Source organism: Nerophis ophidion, linkage group LG12, assembly GCF_033978795.1.
Source record: "Nerophis ophidion isolate RoL-2023_Sa linkage group LG12, RoL_Noph_v1.0, whole genome shotgun sequence".
Classification (NCBI taxonomy): Eukaryota; Metazoa; Chordata; class Actinopteri; order Syngnathiformes; family Syngnathidae; genus Nerophis; species Nerophis ophidion.
In genome coordinates, this window is record NC_084622.1 from 3,321,070 (window position 1) to 3,332,692 (window position 11,623).

Below are 11,623 nucleotides of genomic sequence, written 5' to 3' on the forward strand. Positions count from 1 at the left end.
GACCTGTGCAATAAAGCCCTTTGCGGCTTTCTGCAAACTATATCCTGTGTCTTGGTGAGAATCAGGTGCCGCTACCAAAATACTGATCGGTGATCAATCGGCACACAGCTTGTGGAAACAATTGGATACCTCATGATTTAATTACAAAGCCTGAAGCCAGTGACGTTGGCACGTTGTGTAAATTGTAAATAAAAACAGAATACAATGATTTGCAAATCCTTTTCAGCTTGTATTCAATTGAAGAGACTGCAAAAACAAGATACATTATGTTTGAACTGGTAAAATGTGTTATTTTTTGCATTTGGAATTTGATGCCTGCAACATGTTTAAAAAGTTTTCAAAAGCTGGCACAAGTGGCGAAAATGACTGAAAAAGTGGAGGAATGCTCATCAAACACTTATTTTGAACACCCCACAGGTGAACAGGCTAATTGGGAACAGGCGGGTGCCATGATTGGGTATTAAAGCAGCTTCCATGAAATGTTCAGTCATTCACAAACAAGGATGGGGTGAGAGTTACCATTCTGTGAAATAATGCGTGAGCAAATTGTCCGACAGTTTAAGAACAACATTTCTCAACCAGCTATTGCAGGTTGTGATATAATGATTGGAACACATACTTGTTTGTCACAAAAAACAAAAAAATCATGAAGTTTGGTTCTTTTATGAATTTATTATGGGTCTTCTGAAAATTTGACCAAATCTGCTGAGTCAAATGCATACATACAGCAATGTTAATATTTGGTTACATGTCCCTTGGCAAGTTTCACTGCAATAAGGCACTTTTGGTAGCCATCTACAAGTCCAAGACCCAAACTACGGGCTGATGGTTTTAGGTTGTCATGAAGAATTTGGAAGTAAACCTCCTTTTTTCATTGTCCAATTTACTCTCTGTAAAGCACCAGTTCCATTGCCAGCAAAACAGGCCCAGGGCAGAATACTACCACCACTATGCTTGACGGTAGGATTGGTATTCCTGGGATTAAAAGGCTCACCTTTTCTCCTCCTAACATATTGCTGGGTATTGTGGCCAAACATATCAATTTGTGTTCCATGGGTAAAGATACGACCTTCTGGAGGACAGTTATGTGGCCAGATGAAACAAAAATGTAGTTGTTTGGCCACAACACCCAGGAACACCATCCTACCAACAAGCATGGTGGTGGTAGAATTATGCTCTAGGCCTGTTGGGTCTTGGGCGCAATTGGGTGTTCCAACAGGACAATGACCCCAAACACACGTCAAAAGTGGTAAAAGAATAGTTAAATCAGGCTAGAATTAACGCTTTAGAATTGCCTTCCAACTTAAACTTGTGGACAATGCTGAAGAAACAAGTCCATGTCAGAAAACCAACAAATTTAGCTGAACTGTGCCAATTTTGTCAAGAAGAGTGGTCAAAAATTAAACTAGAAGCTTGCCAGAAGCTTGTGGATGGCTACCAGAAGTTCCTTGTTGCAGTGAAACTTACCAAGGGACATGTAACAAAATATTAACATTGCTCAATCAATCAATGTTTATTTATATAGCCCCAAATCACAAATGTCTCAAAGGACTGCACAAATCATTACGACTACAACATCCTCGGAAGAACCCACAAAAGGGCAAGGAAAACTCACACCCAGTGGGCAGGGAGAATTCACATCCAGTGGGACGCCAGTGACAATGCTGACTATGAGAAACCTTGGAGAGGACCTCAGATGTGGGCAACCCCCTCCCTCTAGGGGACCGAAAGCAATGGATGTCGAGCGGGTCTAACATGATACTGTGAAAGTTCAATCCATAGTGGCTCCAACACAGCCGCGAGAGTTCAGTTCAAGCGGATCCAAGACTTCCACATTGCTGTATGTATACTTTCGACCAAGCTTATTTGGTCTTGTTTTCAGTGGACCCATAATACATTCATAAAATAACTAAATGTCACGTATGTTTTTTGTGACGAACAAGTATGTGCTCTAATCACGCTACCACAAAAAAAATAAGAGTTGTAAAAATGAATGGAAACTCAAGTGTAACTGTTGACCACGACTGTGTCTCACGTTGTATCTCATGAGTTTATATCACATATTATATTCACATTTTAAGTTGAATTGCTGACATGAATGAACTTTTGCACGATATTCAAATTTTTAGAGTTTCGCTTGTAAATTAAAACAATATATATCAAATTAACATATACAGTTTACATACACTTGTACAGAACATAAAGTCATGGCTGTCTTGAGTTTCCAATAATATTTACAACTCTTATTTTTTTGTGATGGAGTGATTGGAGCACATACTTTTTGGTCACAAAGATCATTTAACACGTTAAATAAGGCTAGAACTAAGATTTTAGAATGGCCTTCCCAAAGTCCTGACTTAAATGTGTGGACAATGCTAAAGAAACAAGTCCATGTCAGAAAACCAACACATTTAGCTGAACTGCACCAATTTTGTCAAGAGTGGTCGAATATTCAACCAAAAGCTTGCCAGAAGCTTGTAGATGGCTACCAAAAGCGCCTTATTGCAGTGAAAATTGCCAAGAGACATGTAACCAAGTAGTAACATTGCTGTATGTATACTTTTGACCCGCAGATTTGGTCACATTTTTAGTAGACTCATGAAAAAATTCATAAAAGAACCAAACTTCATGAATGTTTTTTGTGACCAACAAGCATGTGTTCCTATCACTCTATCACAAATAAATAAATAAATAAAATAATGATAAATGGGTTGTACTTGCATAGCGCTTTTCTACCTTCAAGGTACTTAAAGCGCTTTGACACTACTTCCACATTTACCCATTCACACACACATTCACACACTGATGGAGGGAACTGCCATGCAAGGCGCTAACCAGCACCCATCAGGAGCAAGGGTGAAGTGTCTTGCTCAAGGACACAACGGACGTGACGAGGTTTGTAATAGCTGGGGATTAAACCAGGGACCCTCGGGTTTGTCACCGATTCTGTTCATAACTTTAATGGACAGAATTTCTAGGCGCAGTCAAGGCGTTGAGGGGTTCCGGTTTGGTGACCGCAGGATTAGGTCTCTGCTTTTTGCAGATGATGTGGTCCTGATGGCTTCATCTGACCGGGATCTTCAGCTCTCGCTGGATCGGTTTGCAGCCGAGTGTGAAGCGACCGGAATGAGAATCAGCACCTCCAAGTCCGAGTCCATGGTTCTCGCCCGGAAAAGGGTGGAATGCCATCTCCGGGTTGGGGAGGAGACCCTTCCCCAAGTGGAGGAGTTCAAGTACCTAGGAGTCTTGTTCACGAGTGGGGGAAGAGTGGATCGTGAGATCGACAGGCGGATCGGTGCGGCGTCTTCAGTAATGTGGACGTTGTACCGATCCGTTGTGGTGAAGAAGGAGCTGAGCCGGAAGGCAAAGCTCTCAATTTACCGGTCGATCTACGTTCCCATTCTCACCTATGGTCATGAGCTTTGGGTCATGACCGAAAGGATAAGATCACGGGAACAAGCGGCCGAAATGAGTTTCCTCCGCCGTGTGGTGGGGCTCTCTCTTAGAGATAGGGTGAGAAGCTCTGCCATCCGGGAGGAACTCAAAGTAAAGCCGCTGCTCCTTCACATCGAGAGGAGCCAGATGAGGTGGTTCGGGCATCTGGTCAGGATGCCACCCAAACGCCTCCCTATGGAGGTGTTTAGGGCACGTCCAACCGGTAGGAGGCCACGGGGAAGACCCAGGACACGTTGGGAAGACTATGTCTCTCGGCTGGCCTGGGAACGCCTCAGGATCCCCCGGGAAGAGCTAGACAAAGTGGCTGGGGCGAGGGAAGTCTGGGCTTCCCTGCTTAGGCTGTTGCCCCCGCGACCCGACCTCGGATAAGCGGAAGATGATGGATGGATGGATGAACCCTCGGGTTGCGCATGGCCACATCTTTCCTACTGCGTCAGGCCGTCCCAGGAGTTGTAGAAAGTATTGGAAACTCAAGACAGCCATGACATTATGTTCTGTACAAATGTATGTACATACAGTTAACATTGCACGGTTGTGTTGATACCAATATTTTAGTACTGGTACCAGAATGTATTTCGAGACTTTTCAAAATGAAGGGCACCACAAAAAAAAATCTTACGTTAAATTTTAGATGTTTCTTCTTGCAATCGAAGAACAATTTTGGCCTTGGATAAAATATTAAACATACTAAAGAACTACTCTTTTAGTAGTAAGTAAACAAACAAAGGCTTTTAATTTGGCTGCTGGCATATGCAGAAACATAGTGTCATATCCCATTCTATTATTTTGTCAAAGTTATGAGGAACAAGCCGTAGAACATTATTCATCTACTTGTTCATTTACTGTTAATATTTTGTATTTTCTGTTTTAACATGTTCAGTCTACAGTTCTGTTAAAATGTACTTCTGTTGTTTGGATACTTTACATAAGTTTTGGGTGGCACTATACATTTTGGTATCAATCTTATACCGAGTAGTTACAGGGTCATACTTTAAAAGTTATTTTGTGTCAAGGGACATATGTATTTCCTGGCTATATAAACAATAAAAAAAACGACAAAAGATTTTGTGATGATAAAAATATTGATGTAATTTTTGTAATATTGACCCGATAGGGCTCCTGTAAGGCTTCACGGTGGCAGAGGGGTTAGTGCGTCTGCCTCACAATACGAAGTTCCTGCAGTCCTGGGTTCAAATCCAGGCTCGGGATCTTTCTGTGTGGAGTTTGCATGTTCCCTCCGGGTACTCCGGCTTCCTCCCACTTCCAGAGACATGCACCTGGGGATAGGTTGATTGGCAACACTAAAATTGGCCCTAGTGTGTGAATGTTGTCTGTCTATCTGTGTTGGCCCTGTGTTGAGGTGGCGACTTGTCCAGGGTGTACCCCGCCTTCCGCCCGATTGTAGCTGAGATAGGCACCAGCGCCCCCCGTGACCCCAAAAAGGGAATAAGCGGTAGAAAATGGATGGATGGATGGATGGATGGGCTCCTGTATTTGGTATTGTTACAGTTGATGTCTGTGTAGACCAGGGGTGCCCATTACGTCGATCGCGAGCTACCAGTCGACCGCGGGGGGTGTGTCAGTCGATCTCCAGCCAGGCTTTTAAAAAAAATAGACCTAAAAATTAGTGATCATCAATCTTCACCAAGACGTCACTTAAATGACATTCACGGTACCGGAGGGTCTTGTGAGATGACGCTGGCTGCTGCAAGATCATTATTGTGAAAATATGACCGAGAGGAAGGCGAGAAACACTTTTTATTTCAACAGACTCTCGCGCCGTACCTTCCGTCAAAACTCTAAAGGCCGACTGCACATTTCCTATCTTCACAATAAAAGCCCTGCTTCATGCTGCCTGCGCTAACTAAATACAGAGTCTGGGAAAACTGGCGTGCACAAGCGATCCCTCAGAAAGCTGGCGTGCACATCACTTGTGCACGCCAGCTTTCCGAGACTCTTATTTTGTTAGCGCAGGCAGCTGGGCTTTTATTGTGAAGATAGGAAATGTGCAGTCGGCCTTTAGAGTTTTGACGGATGGGACGGCGCGAAAGTCTGTTGAAATAAAAAGTGTTTCTCGCCTTCCTCTCGGTCATATTTTCATAATAATGAACTGGCAGCAGCCAGCGTCATCTCACAAGACCCTCGGGTGCCGTGAATGTCAATCAAGCAAGCTACGGAATTTGCCGCCAATGTTTTTCTTGTAAAGTGTATGGAAGCTGGATGAATTAGATGCCAAAAACCAACCACTTTCATGTGGTATTGTACAGAAAGGACAACTTTTTTTCTCCTCCATTTGAAAATGTGGGCGTTATCATCATTACTGTCTGATTCCAATCAATGCAAGTCATCAGAATCAGGTAATACACCAACTTATATTCTTGTCTTCGTGAAAGAAAGACATCTATATGTGTTACACATGCTTGTATTATCATTAAACACATTTAACTTGTTTACAAAAATGTCTCTTTCATAAATGAATAAATATAAATGATATATATAAATGAGGTAGATCCCCTCGAGTTGGTCAATTGAAAAGTAGCTCGCCTGCAGAAAAAGTGTGGGCACCCCTGGTGTAGAGCCACCAATGGCATTTGTTTACATTCAGGAGAGCTATCTTGCTGTTAGCGGTTAGCTATTGTATCCTCCTATGTTGTGTAGTGAGGCATGTTTAGCCATTCCTCGTTCTGCAAGAAGGATACATTTAAGAAACGTAGTTTATTTGTTGCCATGGAGGCGAGGATTAGTGATTTAGAAGTGGCTAAAACATTGCAGACTGTGGATGTTTTAAAGCACTCATTGCATAGCAGCACTTCAGTGTTTATAGCTTCACCTTTAATGTTACTTTTTAAGCCAAAATACGCCCATTCTCCCTTTTCTGTCTCTACACTCTGTAAGTACTCTGCACATGTGCATTGCCTAAAATACCCCTCTGCTTGTATGACCAGCAATAGCACGCGCACCATAAAAAAACAAAAAAAAAAACAAGTACCCTGTCATTGTCATAGGCAATATGGTACCGTTCTTAATTAATTACTATCAGTAACAGTATACAGAACTAACTACCCTACTACATTGTATTAGAAAAGGCTAAAACTAAGGATGCACATGCATGTATGAGTCAGTCTGTCCCACAACAAGAGAATAGAGACAAGTAAGCCTATTGACAAATCCCCAAAAAATGATTCCCGGGCGCGGCCACCGCTGCTGCTCACTGCCCCCCTCCCAGGGGGTGATCAAGGGTGATGGGTCAAATGAAGAATAAATATTTTGCCACACCTTGTGTGTGTGTGTGTGTGTGTGTGTGACAATCATTGGAGCTTTGAATGGAGATATCCGCTGATGTAACATTTTGGACATTCAAAACGGCTCATTGGAGGAAGTATAGAGGAAGGCAGGATTGTTTTATAAATATTTCTGCCATGGTTTGAGTTCAAATTTTGGGGACTTGTGCAGATCCCAAATACACAAAAACAGGTTTTGCATGATAGGTCCCCCATTCGGAGACACAATTCTAAGCATGAGCTTAGCAGATCAGCTTTGGGAACTATCACGTTTGCACACGTTTTAGTACACTCAAAATGTTAGTAGACAGTGGTCATCACAAACCCGTCTGTATCAAACTTTTCAAACCAAAATTAATTTAACCTTCGTCTTGTGTTAGGGTCGGCACCGACCCCGTTTTAGTTTTAAAATGCATAAAAACACCACATACATTTATTTTTTTGCATCAAAGCTTTTTGACTTTGTCAGGAACCTCTTTGTCAACAAAATAAAACATTTTAATTTTTTTCACTAAATTATAAAATGCTCTGGTAGAAATTATGCCCTTGGTGTTGTTAGGGTCGGTTTCGACCCAGTTATAAAAATAAGATGATAAAGCAATGATAAGAGCCAAAACTGAACACACTGACAGCCAGCTCCTCTCCCAATCATGTGAGCTTTAGTGGATTCTCATTTTACTTTGTTATCCTGTACAAAAACAAACAAAAGACGGACACTAAAAGTGTCACTTTTTGCCACTCTGATTTTGTTTTTTTTATTAGTTTTGGAACTAGTAATCTATTTCTCTTGGTTTCATTTGCTTGATTGGTTGTTGTTTGTTTGATGTTGGATTTCTGTTGCTGAAAAAAATACTTTTTAGCCTTTTTCTTGAAGTAAATGTATATGGGTCGAAATTGACCTGTAACACCATAGATCAGGGGTAGGGAACCTATGGCTCTAGAGCCAGATGTGGCTCTTTTGATGACTGCATCTGGCTCTCAGATAAATCTTAGCTGACATTGCTTAACACGATAATTATGAATCATTTCACTGGTAATCACAGTGCTAAAAATAACGTGCAACATATAAATCATTCTCATGCATTTAAATTCATCCATCCGTTTTTCTACCGCACCTGTTTAAGAAGTCGCATTAATGGTAAGAAGTTTTTTATATCACGATGGAGGGGTCGCAGCTTGCTGCAGGGTCGTTCCCCCAGGAAGGCAGACAGACTACTCGGGACATGGCATTTAGGTAAAAATATGATTTAATTTAAACAAAAAAAAGATACAAACAAAAATCGCTCACAGCGGAGGCACAACTTGGGCAAAGTAACAAAGCAAACGCACAAACAGACTATGAACATAAATCAAACAAAACTTACTTGGCATGGCATGATCCACGAAACTATGGCAAGGCATGAAATAAGTCAGCACAGAGCAAGAAAAGATCACATTGACGCCAGGGCGACTGACTGGCAAAGACGAGCTTAAATAATGCCTCTGATTAGTGCTCGGGAAGCAGGTGAGCAGGCATTTTGTCCACCAGAGACAGATGGACAAAATGAGTAACCAAAGAAACCAGACAAGGGAGTGGAAAAAAACAGGAACTTAAAGAATCCAAAGGACAAACAGCACATGGCCAAACAAAAACATGATCAACAGATATGAAATTTTATTTATTATTGGTTAGCTTCAGAATAACACAGTTATTAAAAAGAATAAAATACTTATCAACTCTAAAAATGTTGGTCTTACTTAAAAATGCACACATTTAGTTGTATTCAGTGTTAAAAAATATATGGCTCTCACGGAAATACATTAAGAAATATTTGGCTTTCATGGCTCTCTCAGTCAAAAAGGTTCCCGACCCCTGCCATAGATGTTACTATAGTTAAAATTCTTAAAATGAAAAAATAAACAAAACACATTTATTTAAGAGATGTGTTCTAATACCCCTTAGTAATAGTTAGGTAACACAACAACCTTTTTTTTATTTATATGATTCTCTTGCTGTTCGTTTTACCATTTTTAAAACTTGAAACCGAGGGGTATACTGACAAAAAAAAGGCCCAATGGCCCAAACCAAAAATATTAAAACTAATATTTTCAAGGATAAGGAAGCCTAACAAGGTAACCAAGAGATGAGAAACAAATTGGATGATAGATAATTGTTTTCAGTGTATTTTACAGCTGATCTAAGACATGGGTCAAAACCGACCCGTTAACATAAGAGATGGTAACAGAAAGCTAACACAAGAGGAAGGTTAAGAATAACACTAGCGCACAAATATGCATAAACTAAAAGCATGAAAGCAAAAAGGCATACCTGTATTCGTGCCTCTGGTAGGTCTATTTTGTTGGCAAGACGCTCTCGTGCAAACACATCAGGATAATGTGTCCTCTCAAATTCTGAAAAGAAAATACTACATGTGTTATTCAGTTGATAAGTGATTTAAAGGGAATGCAGCACTTTACTTTTTCCCACATGTTATGTTACAGCCTTATTGTAAAATGGAATTCGTCTTTTTTTGTCCTCAAAATTTTAACATATGACCCATAATGATTATGTGAAAATGTTTTTTTTAGAGCTTTTTAAAATATATTGGGGAAAAAACCCTAGGAAAATCACATGTACATAAGCCAGCACGGCCTTTGCTCAATTATCAGTTGATGTTCCTTTGGCAGCATTTACAGCCTCAAGTCTTTTTGATGCCACAAGCTTGGCACGTATATATTTGAGCAGTTTTGCCTGTTCCTTTTTGCAGCACCCCTGAAGCTCCATCAGGCGGGATGGTACACAGCTATTTTCAGATCCCTCCAGTGATATTTAATCAGGATCAAGTTTGGACTCTGGCTGGGCCACCCAAGGACATTTACAGAGTTGTCCTGTAGCCATTCCTTTAATACCTTGGCTGTGTGCTTAAGGTCATTGTCTTGCTGAAAGATGAACCGTTGCCCCAGTCTGAGTTCAAGAGCGCTATGGAGCAGGTTTTCATCCAGGATGTCTCTGCACTCATCTTTCCCTCTATCCTGACTAGTCCCACAGTTCCTGCCACTGAAAAACATCCCCAGAGTATGATGATGCCACCACGCTGATTCACTGTAGGGATGGTATTGGCTTGGTGATGACTGGTGCCTGGTTTTCTCCAAACATGATGGCTGGAATTCATGACAAAGAGTTCAATCTTTGTCTCATCAGAGCAAAAATGTTGTTTCTCATGGTCCGAGAGTCTTTCAGGTGGATTTTGGCAAACTTTTACGAAAGAATGGTAGCCACTCTACCATACAGGCCTGATTGGTGGTTTGCTGTAGAGATGGTTGTCCTTCTGTATAAAGGTGCAAGACATAATAGAGAATAACAACAATTCGACAATTGTCTTTTACTGATATCGTCATAAATGATCAGATTACGTTTTAAAATCGTATAATTTGCGCATCAGTATTTCATGGTAATTGATTAAAATTGGTTGAATTTGCTTTAAATAGTGTGATTGTGACATTGCAAAATCAAAGAGGGACTTAGATACGTACAGTTATTCACATCAATGGGAAATTTAAAATCTCCAATTAGCCTGGAGAAAACCCACGCACATGAGGAAGATGTAAACTCTACACAAAATTGCAACAACAGATATTCTAAAGCAGGGGTGCTCACACTTTTTCTGCAGGCGAGCTACTTTTCAATTGACCAACTCGAGGGGATCTACCTCATTCCTATTTATAATTTATATTTATTTATTTATGAAAGAGACATTTTTGTTAACAAGTTAATGGTGTTTAATGATAATACAAGCATGTTTAACACACATAGATTCCTTTCTTTCATGAAGACAAGAATATAAGTTGGTGTATTACCTGATTCTGATGACTTGCATTGATTGGAATCAGACAGTAATGATGATAACGCCCACATTTTCAAATGGAGGAAAAAAAAAGTCCTCCTTTCTGTCCAATACCACATGAAAGTGGTTGGATTTGGCATCTCATTTGTCCAACTTGCATACTCGTTTTTAAACACTTTGTTATGAGAGTAGCATATGTGTGTGGCCCTTTGATGTCTGGCAGCAGGTGAGTGACGTCAGTGAGTGTGCGGGTGGGCAAGCAAGTGAGAAAGCGGTCGCTGAGGGCGGGGGAGAAATACATTGGCATCAAACTCCGTAGCTTGGTAGCTTTCTGAGACTCTTATTTTGTTAGCACAGGCAGGATGAAACAGGTCTTTTATGGTGAAGACAGGAACTGTGCAGTCGGTCTTTAGAGTTTTGACAGTAGGTACGGAGTCTCTAGAAATAAAATGTGTTTCTCTGCGTCCGCCCTGTTAGTGATTTTTTTCTTAAATATGAGCTCGCAGCAGCCAGCGTCATCTCACAAGATCCTCGGGTGCCGAGAATGTCAAACAACTGACGAAAGTGAAGTCTTGGTATGATTGATGATTGCTCATTTTTATGTCTATTTTTTAATGCCTGGCTTGAGATCGACTGACACACCCTCCGAGATCGACCAGTCGATCGCGATCGACGTAATGGGCACCCCTGTTCTAAAGGGTCTTTCACACATTGCCAGTTTACATTGCGGTTCATGACGGTTCTGCAAGTCGCAGTGCTGTGCGAAAAACACGCATCCGCAACGAACACAAAACCTGGTTATCAATCACTCATCAGCCATGAACCCTGATAACCGTGGGTACCACACAAAACATTTAAATATGTACAATTTTCTCGGCGGTCTCGGTGGTTCAAAATGGGCCGTGTTCAAAACACAATGATAATGTATTAATGTGTAATAAATAGTATATCAATGCATTTACACAGCCGTATTGTCAGAAATGTTACTTCATACGTAGATGCAAACCTTTCTCAAGTGCTTCTATCTGGTCCTGTGTGAACGATGTTCTGTTTCTCTGCAGT

At 41.0% G+C, this 11,623-nt stretch overlaps 1 protein-coding gene across 1 annotated transcript in view; it reads right to left on the reverse strand.

The window, feature by feature from the left end:
- The window catches only part of LOC133562895 (paired box protein Pax-6-like), a 71,326-nt gene that overhangs the window by 17,799 nt on the left and 41,904 nt on the right, over positions 1–11,623 (reverse strand). Inside the window, exons 6-7 of the mRNA XM_061916711.1 lie at positions 11,568–11,623; positions 9,046–9,128 (exon numbers count right to left, since the gene is read on the reverse strand). The exon at positions 11,568–11,623 is cut by the window's right edge and continues 97 nt beyond it. Coding sequence (XP_061772695.1) covers positions 9,046–9,128; positions 11,568–11,623 — 139 coding nt within the window. The remainder of the gene's footprint in view (positions 1–9,045; positions 9,129–11,567) is intronic.